General features: G+C 40.5%; 1 protein-coding gene across 1 annotated transcript in view; it reads left to right on the forward strand.

Moving 5' to 3' along the window:
- The window catches only part of LOC109403665 (myosin light chain kinase 2, skeletal/cardiac muscle), an 83001-nt gene that overhangs the window by 48938 nt on the left and 14493 nt on the right, over positions 1 to 19570 (forward strand). The window contains exons 3-6 of the mRNA XM_062853309.1: positions 4775 to 5069; positions 14213 to 14354; positions 14425 to 14520; positions 14597 to 14700. Of these exons, the coding sequence (XP_062709293.1) occupies positions 4775 to 5069; positions 14213 to 14354; positions 14425 to 14520; positions 14597 to 14700 (637 nt within the window). The remainder of the gene's footprint in view (positions 1 to 4774; positions 5070 to 14212; positions 14355 to 14424; positions 14521 to 14596; positions 14701 to 19570) is intronic.

Below are 19570 nucleotides of genomic sequence, written 5' to 3' on the forward strand. Positions count from 1 at the left end.
AATGCTATCTTTAATGGCGAAAACACATAAAATTAATTTTGCAGATTTAAAGGACTTCGCAATAGGACAGTTTGGAACACCAAGAACATCCCAGAATATAAAGCACCCTTTGGTATTCTTGACGAAGGTTAAATGAATACATATGAACGTAACCCATATCCAAATTAGGCCTTTAGAACAACTGGCATGTCAATTATTTTGTTTCTCCAAACTTCATGGTGTTTAGGATGTTCTAGATTGTCAATAAAGTCTCAAATAAAATCTTTCCAATTACTCCTTATGTGGGGGCTCAATTTGCAATAATCAAGTATGTATTACCAATGCTAAAGAATTGTAGAATTTGTTGAACTCTTCACAGCATCAATGAAAGAAGAAGGAGGCGCTTGGTAGATGATACCTTGATTCCATATCCATATCCATATCCATCATAAACAGTATGAAATCACTTAAATTTCATGCAATGTACTTTCAAAATTCCAAACTTGTCGTAAAAAATTGAAATGAACAATATTCCATCGGAATACTTTGTCTGTCGTCAAAACAAATCTCAAGTTCATCCAATGACACGAAAATAAACACCATCATCCTCGGCTTGTTTACATATTTTCACTCTCGGGAGAAGCCCCTTTTGATGATAGAACAGGGCGACCTTGCTTAAAAAGCGAAAATGAATGCCCCACAACTGTTTACAACCGTGTCATCTAAAGTAAATAAACGCACGCGAGAAAGATAATGAGCATGAGCATGAGCATGATTGACCGCCCGCGGTTGCTCCTCTGTTATTGCAAGGACAACTGCATTTACACAAAGAACCAACAGATGATGCTTGGGATTAGCTTTCTCTTCATTGTGTAAATGCTGCAATCCCAATACTTTTCAATAAGCAATACCAGCGCCGGCCGCGTCCGAATGCAGGTCAATTGAGGATAGGGAAGGAAATGATGACGTGATTCTCGCTTAGGCCAATAACCGAGGAATTCTCTGCGTTACTACGAGAAATCACTAGGAGTTTGGACAAGGGAAATGGAGATGTGTTGAGGATTTCGACGTGGTAAACGAATGTAATGTTTTGATTCGCGATTAATAATATGCTCGCGAAGAAATACCCTTCTAAACCTTGGACGACGAACGCGATCTATTGTGCCTCAAAACTCACCCTACATAAGTTATTCATTCGCAACTAAGGAGAACACAATGCTAAACTCCGACGCATCTGTAGTTTGCGTTTCCGCGCGAGACAATGCTGAACGCGATCGATTCACAAGTATTAACAAAATAACACGGGATAAATAAATCAGAAAGATCTTACCGCATGGTTCGCCGTCTATCTTTTACCGACCCTCTATTTTTTCCAGAAATTCATGCAACGTTTATTTGAGTCAAAACATTTATTCATTTGGGCTAAAATATTACAAATGTCGACACCGAAGATGACGAACCATTCAAATTTTTGTGTACATGCAAAAAATGAAAGAAAAATATTTATTACCAACTAAATGTGCATTTGGAACTAGCGCCGACACTGCACATGACGTGACGAACTTTTCAATATTTGTTAGATAAATACACAAAACCCAGTGCAGAATTTTATACATCCTATAGCATTAATTATTGTGATAAAATGGAACGAGCTCACCAATAAACATCCTTCGAAGTGTCCAGTGCGTATGTGCTGCAGCATCTTCCACAAACTGGCCTCAAAATCACACTGAACCGCTACAACAACACACGGGTACGACGATGTGCACATTCAAATTGTCGACGACGACGCGGCCGATCCGAATGAAAAAAGCGGCACTTCCACTTTGCCTCCAAAAACACACTTAACCGCCCCGTACGAAGACGAGCACGCACGCAGGACGACGACGCGATGCAACGACGAACCAAGACAGACTGAAATGTCATCCGTTGCTGGCATCACACGACCGACTCGCACGAAAACTAGTTTTTTTTCCTCTAAAAGCACACACACAGAACGACGACGCGATGCAACGACGAACCAAGACAAACTGAAATGTCATCCGCTGCTGGCATCACACGACCGACTCGCACGAAAACTAGTTTTTTCCTCTAAAAGCACACACACAGGACGATGACGCGATGCAACGACGAACCAAGACAGACTCTAAACGCACGCGAGAAAGATAATTCCTAAAAACGATCATTTTTCATCAGCGCATCTCAAAAATCTTCTCCTTCATCGGGTCTACCGCAAAACGCAACGCACCGCCGAAGATTGGTTTGCGGGAACACAAATCCTCTTATACCTAAGCTGTTGGTATGTATTTGGCGCGAGTCTATTTAAATCAAGTCAATGACCACCAGCACGCTACTGGCTGGCCGGCCACGATATCCCTTGTTGCTAGAACCATTGCCGTGCGGTTGAACTTGTTCTGTCGTTGTCGTCGTCGTTGGCACAAAATTTACAACCCATGTTCGAAAATAACTCTTCCAATAAGTGGAAGGTGCGGATTCCCAGACATAAATCTCTCGGAGCCGATATGTACGCATTTCTTTGGAGAGGAAAACTCCTCCATCGAACCGATAAGTGATTCACGAACTTGCACGTTTCGTTTGCAGATCTAAATAGCATTGTTCAGAGAGAAATAGACCGTTAGGAAAAAAACAAGCTTAGAAAATTCTTTCCAATGATTACACTGAATCCAAATACATTTCAGAATGATAACGTGAGGTAGCAAAAACTATTTTATTTATAGTATGTGAACTTCACAATTCACTATGTGCTGGTTGGCATTTCTAGCCACTCCTGAATTAATGTATGGCGCACACTTGAGATGAACTTTAGTAACATATCCGGAGCAGAACAGAATAACTGAAGGAATTGCTGCCCTGCTGGAATTTCTGGAATACAACGGATGTCCTACATGCAATCTAGGAATTCCGGGAGAAGTCCTCAAAGGTAGCCCGACAAGAAAGCTTGAAATGAATTCAAATAAATTGATAAACCCTGAAAGAAGTTTCCTGAAAGAATCCAAGAAGAAATTCCAGAAGGAAGCCCAAGATAAACCTAGAGCAATCCCAGAAAGAGTCCTGAAGGAATCCCTGAGTTATTCGTAAAAGAATCCCGGGAGCAGTCTACGATGGAATGCTGGAAAATATGCCAAAACGAATTCTAGAGGAAGCCCTGATGGAATCTCTGGAGAAATTTCTAATGACAACCCGGAAGAAAGTGTGAGCAGAATCTCGAATGGGATCTCTAGGGAAATCGCTGAAGGAATCCCGAAAAAAAAATGCCAGAAGAAGTCCTTCAAACAATATCAGAAAATATCAATGAAGAAAGCCCGGAAAGAATCTCTGAAGAAATTGAGGAAAATTTGGTATCCTCGAATCCTGATGGAATCTTCGGCGGAATCCTTGAATGGATCACGTGAGAAATCAAGGAAAGAATACCGCGTGGGATACTTCGGAGAATCCCTTAAAGTGTTCTGGAGGAGTCCCTGAAAGAAATCGTGGGAGGAATCCGTATAAGAATACTTTGGAATCCGTATAAGAATACTTGAAGAGATCTCAGAAAGAACCCTGAGTAGAAGACCGGGAGGAATTCCAGGAATAATCTTGCTACGAGTCTCTACAGTAGGTACTCTAAAAGAAACAAATGCAGAGCGTTCATGATTAACAAAATTTTTAATCATGATTAATCATTGATGATTAAAATTCAACTTTTGGTGATTATTGATTATGATTAATGATTAATTTGATTTTTAGGATGATTAAAGATTATGATTAATGATTAAAATTGGTTTTATCTGTGATTTTTGATTATGATTAATGATTAAAAATGGCTCATTGATTAAAAATCATGATTAATCATGATTAATCAATCACAAAAAAAAACTGGAAATGATTAAAATATATTTATTGTTTAACATGTTTTTGAAGTTTCAAAAGTGAAAGGTAACTCTTTCCGGGAGTTTTTAAAAAAATATCATAAATTATATTATTTAGAACAGCATTTGAACCAATTTAAATTGGATCATATATTTTATATGATGAATCATTTTTGGTGATGAATGATTAATGATTGATTAATATTTTTTCTTATGATTATGATTACTGATTAATGATTAGATTGCAAAAACAGTGTGATTAAGATTAATGATTAATGATTAAATGAGATTTTTTTGTGATTATGATTAATGATTTTGATTAATCTTAATCATTAATCATTAATCATGATTAAATTTATGATTAATCATTAACGCTCTGGGAGAATTATAGGTTGATATTGCTGAATATTTTCATAGGTAAATCCGTCAATAGTGACTAAAATTAAGCTTTTTAGTCTATTACGCGATGGGTCGCAAAAAGCCACTCGAACATTCTGGGAAACTGAATGCATCTATGAATATAAAAAAAGATATAAGAGTATCGTCAATGTGCAAAAAAAATCACCCTGCCACATATTTTTGACGTTGTCTTCAACTTTCTCTCACATAAAACTTTCATCAACACGTCAATCAGCCTTCCATTCCGCCCGGTATCCATTATCGTCATCATCATCGATCCAAAAAATCAACCACTTGTTCTGACCACCACAACATGCAGTCAGAGTTTTAGCAATCGGAATCTTTCAACCAACGACGCACGGGTGGATGCTATTTGTTTACACCGTCGACCCATAAAACCTGCAATCAAATGATCCAATTTATTTTAACTTGGTTTCCCATACACCCTCGCACTCCATCAGCCTCGAACAATAATATTTATCCGACTAAAATTTCTCCTCAACCTTTTCTCCGCCTATCTTCCGCAGAACTCGAACCGGCATTCCCGTACCGGCAGGTGCAGCTGAAAGAGCATGTCGATCCCCGGCAAACGTTCGACATACTGCCGGAGCTGGGCCGGGGTACCTTCGGGACGGTGTTCCTGTGTCGGGAGAAAGCCTCCGGGCTGGAACTGGCGGCCAAAATTGTGTCCTGCAACAAGAAGAAGGAACGCACCGACGCTATTCGGGAGATCGACATCATGAGCTGCCTGCACCATCCTCGGTTGATCCAGCTGTTCGATGCGTTCGACTACGAGAATAAAGTCTATGTGATACTAGAACTGTAAGTACCAGGGGAACGATGTGTGAAAAACGTAAAGAGATGAGATTTGATAATCATACTGATACTGATGATAAAATTCTGCATTGGATTCCTCTCAAATATTCAACTGCAGTTGCATACACACATTTATTTGTTCAACATCACATTTCAGCAATACCTAGGTAGTACGCCACATTTGGGCACCTTTGGTGAAGTACTAACCTTACCTTACCTTATCGGTCAGACTTCCGTTCGAAAACTCCAAGGGCGCGTTGGTCCTCTGTTTCGTGCCCATAGAGGACTACCGGTCTAATCAGCGTTTTGTGGATAGTTAACTTCGTGTTAGGGCGAACTTTATTCGATCGTAGAGCTCTGCGGAGTCCAAAGTAAGCATGATTTCCTGCCACAATGCGCCTCTGAATTTCTATGCTGGTGTCGTTGTCGGCGGTCACCAGTGAGCCTACGTACACGAATTCTTCAACCGCCTCGATTTCATCACCGTCGATAGAAATTCGGGGTGGCCTGGAGCATTTTGGAGCATCATGTACTTTGTCTTCGACACATTAATGACTAATCCGATTCGCCTGGCTTCACTCTTTAGTCGGATGTACGTTTCCGCCATCATCTCAAATTTACGAGCTATAATATCAATATCATCAGCGAAACCGATGTGGAGCGACCTGGTGTGTTGACTAGAACACAAGACTATCACGCCGAGGACCTGGGATCGAATCCCACTCCCGACATACTCACAAAATGTGGGTTCTTCCTTCGGAAGGGAAGTAAAGCGTGGGTCACGAGATGAACTAGCCTAGGGTTAAAAATCTCGTTAATACAGACAGATTTCGTGAAAATCGTTCCACTCGTGTTTATCCCGCTCTCCTTATTACACCCTCTAACGCAATGTTGAACAGCAAGCACGAAAGACCATCACCTTGACGTAACCCTCTGCGAGATTCGAAGGGACTCGAGAGTGTCCCTGATACTCGAACTACGCACATCACTCGATCCATCGTCGCTTTGATCAATCGTATCAGTTTATCCGGGAATCCGTATTCGTGCATAATCTGCCATAGCTGTTCTCGATCGATTGTATCATACGTCGATTTGAAATCGATGAACAAGTGATGTGTGGGCACGTTGTATTCGCGGCATTTCTGCAACACCTGGCGGATGGCGAACATCTGGTCCGTTGTAGCGCGTTCGTTCACCCACGAATCCAGCCTGATAGTACTCCACGAACTCTCTTGCAGTCTGTTACCGCGCCACCTTCGGTACTTGCAACGTCGCCATTGAGGTGCTCATCGTAATGCTGCCGCCACCTCTCGACCACCTCATGCTCGCTCGTGAGAATATTCCCGTAATTATCTCGGCACATGTTGGCTTGTGGCACAAAGCCTCTGTGCGAGCGGTTCAGCTTCTCGTAGAACTTTCGTGTGTCCTTAGCGCGGTACAGCTCTTCCATCGCTTCGCGATCTCGTTCTTCCTGTTGGCGCTTCTTCATCCGGAAGACTGAGTTCTGCCTGTTCCGCACCTGTCTGTAACGTGCCTCATTCGCTCGCGTACGGTGTTGCAGCATTCTCGCCCATGATGCATTCTCCTCGTGTTTCAACTGTTCACATTCGCCGTCGTACCAGTCGTTTCTGTGATTCGGAGTCGCGAAGCCTAGTGCTGTAGCAGAGGTACTACCTATGGCGGATCGGATGTCCCTCCAGCCATCTTCAAGTGTAGCTGCGCCAAGCTGCTCTTCCGTTGGTAGGGCCACTGCTAACTGCTGCGCGTAGTCTTGAGTCACTTTTACGTTACGCAGCTGCTCGATGTTGAGCCGCGACGTTCGACTTCGACGCGTGGTGAAAACTATCGATAGTTTTGAGCTCATAGCGACTAAATAGTGATCCGAATCTATATTGCGCATTTTGGTTTTCTGTTTGATGGTATGGTGATCTCCAGGTAGCTTTGTGGATATCTTTGCGGGGGAAGAAGGTGCTTCGGACTTCCATATCACGGGAGGCAACAAAGTTTACGCATCGCTGGCCGTTATCATTCGGCGTGCAGGCTGTTTCGCCCGATTACTGGTCTGTACATTTCCTCCCTTTCTACCTGCGCGTCGCCGACAACGATTTTCACGTCACGCGGCGAGTAACCATCGTATGTTTGCTATAAACTGCGCGTAGACCGCTTCTTTTTCGTCATCAGGTCTTCCTTCGTGTGGACAGTGCCCGTTGATGATGCCAAGGGCGTAGCCAGCTTTCTGGACAAGGGGGGGGGGGGGGGGGGTGAGGGGTTTGGGCAAGCACCCTTAGCCAATTTGTACCTACTAGCTTTAATAACTAAAAGCAATACGATGAAATTGAATATAATAAGAGTATAATGTCTAAAAGCATTATTGAACCCTTCAGCAGTCACGCTGTTGTATATTACACAATACGTTAAAAAAGCTCGTCTTATCTACATAAATCAACGTGGTGCTAATAGCGGTGATTAATTTCTGTAAGATTAAGGATTTTTATTCACTCGTGCATAATATTGCTCTGATTTTTTTCATTCATAAGAAGTTATAGCTGAACTCTTTTGGAAGTTACGAACTCTCCAATACTATTCGCTGGAGGAACTCTTCAATAAATTCTTGAAAAAATTAAAAAAATCATCAGGTAATCCTGGAGAAGTTCTTGGGTACATTCCTTAAAAGATGATTGAAGGATTATTGAAAACTCCTGAATAGATTTTTGAAAAGAACCTGAGAGGAATTTCTGACGGAATTGTTTGAGGAACTCCCGGAGCAATCCCTGGAAGAATCCCCTAAAGAAGCACCTTGATGAATCCCTGGAGCAATTCCTACAGGAATGCCTGGTGGAAGCCCTATAGAATCCCTGATGGAATTCCCGGAGCAATCCCTGGAAGAATTTCTGTAAGTCTACCTGGAGGGATTCCTGTATAAATTATGGTAGAAATAACTAGAGAAATTTCTGACGACATTTCATGAGGAAATCCTAGAAGAAATCCAAAATAAACTTCTGGAGGATTCCTTAAAGAATATTCTGGAGAAATTCCTGGAGCAATTCTAAGAGGAATCCCTAGAGAAATTTCAGAAGAATTCTCTAGAGGAAATCTAAGAGAAATTTCCGAAGGAATCCTTGGAGGAATTATTGGAGAAATCCCCGAAAAAATTGCTGGAGGAATCCCTGAAGCAACTCCTAGGAAAATCTTTAGATAGAATCCTGGAGAAATTTCTGAACAAATTCCTGGCGTAATTCCTGGAAGAATTCTTGGATGAGACCCAGCACGAATTCTTGAAGCAATCTCTGGAAACATTCCTGGAGGAATTCCAGGAGAATTCTCCAAAGGAATTCTGGGAGGAGCTGCTGGAGAAATATCTGAAAAAAAAAATCTCTAGAGAAATTCCAGGAGGAATTCCTGCAAGAACCCTTGGAAGAATTTCTAGAGGATCCTCTGGAAAAATCACTGGGAATATCCCTGGAGAAATTCGTGGGGAAATGCCTGGGAGAATCCCTGAATCAATCCCTGGACGAATCTCTGGAGGAACTCCTGGAGGAATCCCTGACAAACTCCTGATAGTATTCCTGGAGAATTTCCTGGATGAATCTCTGAAAAAAATCATAGAGGATTTCCTAAAGAAATTCCTGGAGGAATTGCTGACATAGTTTCTGGAGGATGTCCAGGAGCAATTTCTGAAGTAGTTCCTGGAAGAATTTCTGAAAAAAAATTTGTGGCATTTTCTGGAGGAATTCCTGTAAAAGTTCCTGGAGAAATGCGGGGATGAAATCCTGGAGGAATGCCTGGAGGAATTACTAGAGGTATTCCTGTGGAAATTGCTGGAGGAGCCTCCAGAGAAATTCTTGAAAGAATTACTGGATGAACTTCTAGAAGCTTCTCCAGAGGAAATCTATTTCTATTTTTGTTATTTTTCTTTTTCTGAAAAAATCCATTGAGAAATTCCTAGAGGAATTTCTAGTAGAATTCCTGGAGTAATTCCTGGAAAAATCCTCGAAGGAATTCTTGAAGGAATCCTTGGGGGAATCCTTGAAGAAATTCGGGGAGAAATTCCTGGATCAAATCCTGGAGGAATGCCTGAAGGAATTCCTAGAGGTATTCTTGTGGCAATTGCTGGAGGAAGCCATGATGAAATTCCCGGAGGAATTCTTGAAATAATTACTGGATGTATTTCTAGAGAAATCTCTAGAGGAATTCTGGGAGATTTCTATTGTTTATCTATTTCTGAAAAAAAAATCCCTGAGAAAATCCTGAAGGAATTTGTAGCGGAATTTCTGGAGGAATTCCTGGAGAAATCCTCGGAGAAATTTCTGGAGGAGTTCCTGGGAGAATCCTTGAAGAAATTTGTAAAGAAATCCCTGGAGGAATCTCTAGAGGAATACCCGGAGGAATCCCTGGAAAATTGCTGAACGTATTCCTGGAAAAATCCTTAGACGAACTTCTGGAGGAATCCCTGGGGAAATCTCTGGAGAAATTCGAGGAGAAATCCCTGGAAGAATCCTTGAAGCAATTCATGGAGGAATCTCAGGTCAAATTCCTGAAGCAATGCCTGGAGGCATCCCTGAAAAATTTCTGAAAATACTCCTGGAGAATTTCCCGCAAAAATTTCTGAAAAAAATCCCCAGAAGATTTTTTGGAAAAAAAATCCTGGAGCAATTGCTGACTCAATTCCTGAAGGATTTCCAGAAGCAATTCCTGGATAAATTTCTAGAAAAATTGCTGGAATCCCTGAAGAAATTCTTGAGGTAATTACTGGGGAATTTCCTGGAGGAGTTCCTTTGGAGATTGCTGCAGAAATCCTTGAAGAAATTCCTGGAGGAATGCAACAATTGCTGGATGAATTTCTGGGGGAATCTCTAGAGAAACTCTGTGAGAAATTTCTGAAAAATCCCCTGCGAAATTCCTGGAGGAATTTCTAGAGAAATTTTTGGTGGAATTCCTGGAGAAATCCTCGAAGGAATTTTTGAAGGAATCCCTGGGGGAAGCCGTGGAGAAATTCATGGAGAAATCCCTGTAAAAATCCCTGAAGAAGTTCCTTGAAGAATTTTTAGTGGAATTCCTAGAGGAACCCCTGCAGCAGTTCCTGGAGGAAAATTTGGAAGAATTCTTGGAGGAATTCCTGAAAAAATTCTAGAAGGTATTCCTAGAAATAATCCTGGAAGAACTTTTGAAGAGTTTCCTGGACGAAATCCTGGAGGAATGGCTGATAAAATTTATGATGGTTTTTTTTTAATTAATTCCTGGTAAAATTCCTGGAGAAATTCCTGAAGGAATTCCTGGAGGAATTCCTCAACCAGACCCTGGAGAAATTCCTGGATGAAATCCTGGAGGAATGCCTGCATGATTTTCTGGAGGCATCCCAGAAAGAATTCCTGAAACAATCCCAGGAGAAACTCCTGGAGGAGTCCCTGAAGCAATTCCTGGAGGAATATCTGCAAGAATCCAAGGAGGAATCCCTGGAAGAATGCCCCTGAAATTTTCATGGATGAATGCCTAGGAGAATTCCTGGTGGAATTTTTGGAGGATTCTCTTAAGTAATTCCTGGAGAAATCTTTGGAGGAATTCCTGTAGGAGTCTCTGGAAAAAATCCCTTGAAGATTTCCTGGATAAATTTCTGTAGGAATTCCTAGTGGAATTCTTAGAAGAATCCTGGAAGCAATTATTGAAGGAATCTCTGGTGGGAGTCCTGAAGGAATACATTGAGGAAACCCTGGAGGATTTCTTGGATGAATCTGAAACAATTCTTATAGGAATTCTTGGAGGGATCCCTGGAAGATATACTAGAGGAATGCCTGTAGGAATTATTGAAGGAATCTCCAGAGGAACTCCTGGAGAAATCCCTAGAGAAATTTCTGCCAGAATTTCTAGAGGAATCACTAGATGAATTCGTGGAGGAATTTTCACAGAAATCCCTGGAAAAATTCCTAGAGGAATTAGAGGAAGTACTGAATTAATTCCTGAAGGAGTTCCTTAAAGAATATCAGGAGGAATTGCTGAAGGAATCCCAAGAAGAGTTCCTGGGTGGCTCTTTGGAGGATTTTTTAAAATAAGTTGTTCCAGAAAGAAACACGGAAGAAATTCCCGTGTTATACCCTGCAGAAATTCATGAAGGAATCCCTGGAGGATGTCCTAGACCTAGAGGAATGCCTGTAAGGATTAACTGAGGAATCTCTAGAAACACTCCTTGAGGAGTCTGTAGAAGAATTCCTGGAGGAATATCTGGCGGATTCTCTAGAGGCATTTTTGAAGAAATTCCTGGAAGAATTCCTGGAGCAATCTCAGAAGAAATTCGTGGAGGAATCCATTGAGAAATTCCTGGAGGAATCCCAGGAATAATTCCAGAGGAAATTGCAGATGAAATCCTTGGAAAAATCTTGAAGGAACTTTAAGAAAAGTTCGTGGAGGAATTCTTTGAGGAATCCCTGTAGCAGTTCCTGAAGGAATCCCCGAAACAGTCCCTAGTGGCGCTCTTAATGAAATTCCAAAACAGTCCCTTGAGGAAGTACTGGCTTAATTTCTGTAGGAATTCTTGAAAGAATTCCAGGAAGAACTCCTGAAGGAATTTTAAAAAGTGTTCCTGGGGGAATCCTTGGAGGGATTTTTAAAATAATCACCAGAGTTGTTCCTGAAAGAAACACAGAAGAAATTCCCGGGTGAAACCCTGGAGAAATTCTTGAAGGAAAACCTGGAGGAATTCCTTTGGATATCCCAGGAAAGCGTTCTTAACAAATTCCTGGGAGAGTTTCTGTAGGAAAAAACTATGAAGGAATCCATGTCTGCAATAATTTTTAGACGAATTATTGTTGGAATCTTTGTATGGACTCCCAAAAGAATGTATTGTACAATGTTTTAAGTAACTCCTGGATTAATTTTTAGTCAATCTCTGGTAAAATTTCCTGTAAGGGAAGATATTCCTACTGAAATTCTTCGGATTATTCCAGTTTGAATTTTTAGAGCAATCTCTAGTGGAATTCTTGAAGGAATATATGGACTTGCAAACATGCCTGAAAGAATTTCTGTTGACATTCCTTTGGGAATCCCTGGAAAAATTCTGGAGGAACCCTCGAAAAAAGCACTGGAGCAAGCACTCTATAGATATCCCAAGAGAAATTCCCGGATGAATGTCTGGTGAAACCCATAGAGGAATTCTTGAACAATTCTCTGGAGCACTGGAATCACTGACAAATTCCAGGAGGAATTCGTCGATGCATCCTTGCAGAAGTATCTGTGAAAATTTGTGAAGGAATCATGGGAGGAATTCTTCACTCAAAGCCCGAAACAATCACTATCGGAACCATGCAAGATGCCCATGGGAGAATTCACGAAGGAGAAATTCCTGGAGAAGTCCCTTGTAGAATTTCTGAAAGAATCCCTGAAAAAGTTCCTGAATAAATGCATAAAGGAATTTCTAAAGGTGTCTTTGATTAGTCCATGGGATTCGAAATCTCAGGTATTCTGCTCTTAGAATGACGTTTGTTTGAATTGAATACTAGAGAAAATTCGTGTAGCAGTAGCACATAACCGCACTCTATAGCAGCATATTTGTCTACAAAGTCCTTCTTTTTCCCTACCGCAACCGGTTTCGGCATATCTGGAAATTTGGCATGCTGTTTTTGTATTCCATAAATAAACATCATAAAATTTAGCCATTCAACCAAGCATGTTATTTGATAAAATTCTATTTTAAGATTAAAGTGGTTCCCTTGAAGAAATATTTGGCGAAATTTCCTGTTGTTCTAGAATAAAAGAGGCTTGATAATTGCGGATAATAACCTTAAATGTTAGAATAGTTCATTTTTTGAGATTTTTTTTTGGAACTCTGAGTTATTGATAATCTTTGTTTTGGCTCGATTTAAAATAAATAAATCTGGCAGCCAGGAGGGGGAGCACATCCCCCTCCCCCTGTTCCCCTCTGGCTACGCCCAAGGATGATGCTGTAGTTGAAGAAACGGCCCTTAACTCTCAACATGCACATCCTTGGGTTGATCGGCTGCCACCCGATCACACGTTGCCGCATCTTGCCCAACACTATAAATTCTGTTCCCAGTTCATTGGTGGTGCCACAGCTTTGGTAGAAGGTAGCCGCTCAATGACCGCTTTTCCACACTTTCTGTCCAGTCCAACAAAGTTCCTGCAACGCCACGATGTCGAAGTTGCGGGGATGTAGTTCGTCGTAGATTATCCTGTCACATCCTGCGAAACCTAGTGACTTGCAATTCCATATTCCAAGTTTCCAATCGTAGTCCTTATTTCGTCGCGTGGGTCTTTGCCGATTGTATCGAGTCGTATTTTCTCCTATGTTATTCGCAATGGGGATTTTTACGGGTGGCTTATTGAGCCTACGCCAACTCTCCTGTCTCGCCGGAGGGCCATCGTGCCAGTTCTGTTTAACGTCCCAACCAACACTGGGACGACCACGCTGATGGGGCTACCACCATGGATCTAGCTGGGCGTGGTGCATCATTTCTTACTCGGCCGCTGGATGCCAGAACAGACGCTGTTTGAGCCGCACCTCCTTGGTGAACAGACGCTCAGGTCGCTATGACAACATAGTCCTAGACTTAGGTAAAAGTTATGTAACTGACAGGTTTACGTTGAAAAATAAATTACAAATTACAACATGCATGCTGATAAACAAGAGAATTACATTAAAGCGCAAATTTCAGTCCTTCGTATAAAATATTCAATATAATTTTGGTATTTCAAGAGATAGAGTTTTGGTGTCTTCGACAACTTTCCATATTTTTGCCTGTTCTACAACTTTGCCGAAGATGCCAAAGCTCTAGGATGTAAAACAAAGAAGTTAGCACCGCAGCGCCACCTATGCGGCGGTTTTATGAACTAAATTCTAAGCGCAATTTGAGATGCAAATAAAACCCAAAAACTTTGTCCAAGACACCAACTTGATAGGACGTAACTGCAATGTGCTAGAGGTTTGTCTTGCTAATTTCTGTTCCTGGCCCAGTAGTGTGTCCTGGGACGACCACGCTGATGGGGCTACCATCACATTCATTTCCATTACTCCTTATTTGACGTTTCGATGCTTTACTATTTATCGTTCGTACTTTTATTATTCGACTTATTCCAGGGTACGCTATATCGAAGATAATCTGTATGCATTTTCTTAAACAGCGTGCTTTATTCTCTTCCAGAGTCCAAGGCGGTGAGCTGTTCGAGCGTGTGATAGATGACGACTTTGTGCTGACGGAGAAGGCTTGTGCCGTGTTCATGAGACAGATCTGCGAGGGCATGGAATACATCCACAGCAGGAGCATAATTCATCTCGACATGAAGGTTGGGCTCGCAAATGCAGAGTAAATTCTTTAGGTTTTCACCGACTTGATAAATGCTTTCTTTATTTCAGCCAGAAAATATTCTCTGTCTCACAAAGACCGGCAATCGGATAAAGATCATCGATTTTGGATTCGCCAGACGATACGATCCCAACAAAAAACTTCACGTAAACTGCCAATTGATATATCTCTGAAGTGAGTCGGTAACGATATTAACAAAGGTAAATTTTCACTATTGTGCAGGTCATGTTCGGCACGGCAGAGTTTACCGCCCCGGAGGTCCTGAACTATGACGAAATCTACTTCTACACGGACATGTGGAGTTTGGGTGTTATCTGTTACGTTCTGTGAGTTTTGGGAGGGAGTTCGTTAAAGTAGAAAGCATGTCAATCATTCCATCATTGCTTGGATGAAATTTACTAATCCATTCGGCTTAAACTAACCTGCAAGTGCAACCAGTAGTGGCATGTTTCGCTGACAGTCAGATGGCCTTACCAATCCTCAGTCTGCATGCGCCGGATTGATTTGATTGGCCAAGAACCTCCACACGAAAATTGAGAGTATCTCATTTGGAGTAATGCTGTTTGGCATCATGGCCGATAACAGTGCATTAAGCCAAATCGAGTGCTCTCAAAAATACACACCGTTCTTGTTTTGCATCGCATTCTTAGTTCAGTTAAAGCAGTTCAAAGTTGTCTCATCCCTTTAGTTATCCCTGTGCACCTCTCAGTGGATCTGTTTGTGTTATCAGTTGCCTTCGTTCCGGTTAAAGTAGGATCAGGACTCTACTTGTGAACCAGTGCGCTACGGTAGTCACTCTCTGTTTGTTTCCAGTTAATTCTATACAAGATTAGTGGATTGAGTTTTTGGAACTTGATATCCACTCTTTAAGATGTAAAACGTCCGTTTGCTTTGCTTGACACGTATTTAGTACGGTTACCTTGCAAAATTCATTTTTTTTATTCATTCCAAAAAAATATTTGGAAGATTTTTTACATATTCAATAAAACCTTGATTTTTTTTTCAAATTTCTATATCATTTGATTGATCGTTTTCCTACTCCTTCTCCCGTTAAGTAAAGCAAACTGATCGATTGGAATATTGAGTTAAACCTTTGCGTCAAATTCAAAAAGCTCATATCCACTTTTCATTTGTACTCAAGCAGTTTTCCCTGTTTCCGTTAAAGACTTCTACTAATCAAAAATTTTCCTAGTGTCGTTTACACATTGTTTCTTGTTGTTACCCTATGTTCAGTTCCAGTAGTTCTACGTGAGAATCTTACTGTTTGTCGTTTAATCCATGAGCCTTTCTTCCACAGACTGAAGTTGCTAGACAGGGGGGGATGGGTCGCTCGAAAGAAACTAGGAATGCGAATGCAGAAGCAAAAAACGGGGAGTGTTCTTGGTGACATAACGTTTTAATTTTAGTTTTTATTATTGATAATCGGGCCAACACACATGTGTTCCAATTCATTTACGTGTGCAGTTGCCAGATGTGCTAGGAAAAGTCATGCGGAAGCGGTTCCGGGAATGTCTATGAATTCCCGTATCTGTGGTCGGCTATACACGACGAAAACCGTTTGCGATGAAATTTCTGTGCTTTCTTGGTCTGCTCTGAATTTGTAGTAAAAAAAAAGAAATACCTATTATATTTTCATAAACCATTGTCCATGCAGTGTTTATTGTTTCCACATAAATTCTTAATCATGCTGAAATTTACTCACACAATTTAAACTATGCATCGTTCACAGTGGGAAAAAATGGACCCAAGAAGAAGTGAAGGTAAACCTCTTCCGCCGATATATAGGGTCTGGGACCATTTGGGCAGGCGGACCTATTTTGGGCACATGCTGCTCTAACTCAGTCAAATTTGAACCGATTGACTTAATTTTTAGAACACGATCAGAAACGTACAGTGTCTTACTATGTTCAAAAATTCAAGTCAATCGGTTTGAAATTGACTGAGTTATAGCACCAGGTGCCCAAAATAGCAAGGAAAGACTTAACATGAGTGAATTTTGTGTAAGTATGGGCTTGAGCGCAATTGAAAACCCGATATTACTTCAAAGTAATCTGTATATCATATAGGTGAGGAATTTTGTCCCTGCTATTCAAAATTATCAAATTTGTATAGTAAGACGAACGGGACGCCAAATCATCTCTCAACAAGATGATCAAAGAAAACATATTCGACATTCCCAATTAAAATTATCGCTCCAAATCAATCAGCTAATTGAAAATCGGGAAATTCTTGATCCATGAGGTGATACGAGTCACATATGAGCTCAATCCCTATCGCAAAGCTATAATTTACGAACCAGTATTACCCGGGAGATTCCAGCTGCTGTAATTCCACACATGTGCCGAACGGATTGACTTTTAATCAGCCGTCACTTACCTACTACAAACTGCTTGGCATTACAAAACTATGGCTTGCCGTGTGAAATTCGCATCCACTACAGCCAAGAATGTGACTATGTAATCAACACGTTCTTCACGTGCTCGTCACGGAATGCCACGTAGTTCATGTGAGGAAACTAGTATTTCCCCATATATTTGCCGCAATTTTACAATCAGTGTTTCTCAACCGGTTATTGGTTGGCATCCGCTAAGACGCTTCTAAGATTTTAAATGAAGAATGAAACTATTTTATAGCTATTAACTGAGTGCTTTCTCTGGCAGTACCCTTTTTGAATTCATTACTACATCGTACGGCAGATTCGAAGATACTGATAAAGCCTGTATCCGCAATAATCGGGACACAGAAATATGGCTGTAACTCTGCAATAGATACATTGAAATTGCTCAAATTTTGCCTGATAATATCTTAAGATGTGTTCATTTCACCTACAAAATTTCATGTGAATCGGTGAAGTACCTTTTGTTGTAGCAATGAAACAGTAGAACGCGAGCAATTGAATTTTGTACAGCCCCTGGTTTAGCTTGTCAGTGCTGTAACTTTTGAATTTGATAAAGAAAATGACTGAAATTTTGAACACATACCTCTCAATCTACTTTACTTACATAGGCAAAATTTCAAAAAAATCGATGCACTATCAACAATTTTATAGTCGAAACATATATTGGGGCTGACCGTGATTTTAGCCCTTCAGACAACAATTAGTGAGCACCCCTTATTGTTTCGATTGTATTGTTGAAAGTACTACACCAACAATCATCAAATTTTGCAGGCATAATATACACATAATCAACTACTTTCTGTGAAAATTTCATGAAATTTGACAGAGATATTCAAAAGTTATGAATGGGCAAACATCGCACATAAAAACATGAAACATTTTCACTAACACTATCCCCTATCAACACCAGTAACTTTCAATCCAATTGATAAAAGTTGGTGAAATTTTGCAAGAAAGTGTCTCTATTAGTATCATAACTGCTCACGAAGTTTCATAATTATCCTCACAGAACTTTGAATTGTAGCGGAAAAGAACCATCTAGTATGCGAGTGAAAATTGGTGATGATTGTACAAAATCTTAAAAACGTCGTCTGTTTATTTCTTATCCACAGTTAAGGACAAGGTATTTGGAGTACATAGCTCAAAATTTCTAGAGCACCGTTTTTTAGAACCGTTGAAAGGATATGGCTGAAAATGCATCATGCTAATTGTCCAGTGGTTGTCAACAGCGTGATGCATTTTCATCCAAATCCGTTCAACGGTTCCAAAAAACGGTGCTCTAGAAAATTTCAGCTATGTACTCCAAATACCTTGTCCTTAAAAGTAATGCATCGATTTTAATGAAATTTTGTTCAAATAATAAACATACACCAAAGAGTTCTCAGTTAATTTTTGGGCAATTTTTATTGATTCAGTACAGAGTTACTGCCGTACTTTTGTGTCCCGATTATTGCGGATACAGGCTTTACCTATTGAAGTCAAGAAAATTTCCTTTACTAAAAGTTTTTGGGCCAACCAGGAATCGAACCCGTCATTCTCAGTATGATGTTGCTAAATACTTCCGGATCGAATAACATGTGTTATTAATTAAATTTAATAACACTGATCGTTACGTATGGAAATCCTAAGCATGAACTGACACTAATAAACGATCAATAAAATTAATTTCCTAGACAATTGTTGTAGCTACATTCATTAAATGTAAGAAAAAGGGGACGTACATTTTCTCGGAAAATTCCCTCTTTCCGATCGCCTAAGCTGGAGCGGAAATCCCCGACATAATTTTACATCATACAAATCGGATTTAACCATATTACATATGTGCGCCGTCAAGATTTATATCTTGGGATTTTCTCTGAGCTGCAAATCAAACATTCACCCCCGCAATAAACAAAACGTGACGGCAAACGGTTGAACAATAATGATGTTATACAACTGCACTGCCACAGATACTGGAAGCTGCTATGCAATCCGGTTCGAGGCGGAAATTCTAGACGAGGCGTTTGAGTTGCGTTTACGATGTAATTATTATTAACACAAGCTCATTTCTCACACCTTAATTAAGGCGGAATCGAGAGGATTTGCTAGAGGAGTATGACAAGGCAGGCTATAGACAATTACTACTAATATGAGTGGACAATAATACTCCTTTTTGCTTTTTACTGTATTTTTAACCAAACTGTACCGAAAAGAAAAATATCACGAGAATTATAGTCGTCCGTAATATCAATCAATTGACTGGGAGCTCATTTTTTTCTATTTTTAAGAATAATGATATGCAGATGCTCTCTTTGAAATACTTGTAAGTTCATTAATTTAAATAGCTGAAAAAAGTTTTTAGTTGCTTAAATGTATGTAGCTTTAAAAGAGCTATTCTTCTGAATAAACCGTGATATTTAGATATTATCGCCTGTAGCTCTTGAACTATAGATATAGCAACAATCTCAGTACACAATGTACAGTTTTAATGCTTCTTGTTCGGATAAATTGGAACCCTACAAATGCTCATTTTATTTTCCATATAGGGCCCCACATTTGAGAACTAATGGGATACGGAAAGTAAAATGGAGCATTACGAATGCACAAAACACTAACATGCAACACATAACATAAATTGTGCCCAGTTATCGAAATAGATAACGTAGTCCAATCCCAGGATGACGAGGGCATCCTGATTCGGGCAACAACACCGTCAGACCGTCTGTCGTTTTATGTCCGTGCTAGGAGACGGCTTGCGTGATTTGTACTGGTGACTACAAATGCGCATTAAAGTTCAGGGACATATGTACAAACAACAG

This window comes from Aedes albopictus, chromosome 2 (genome assembly GCF_035046485.1).
Source record: "Aedes albopictus strain Foshan chromosome 2, AalbF5, whole genome shotgun sequence".
Taxonomy (NCBI): domain Eukaryota; kingdom Metazoa; phylum Arthropoda; class Insecta; order Diptera; family Culicidae; genus Aedes; species Aedes albopictus.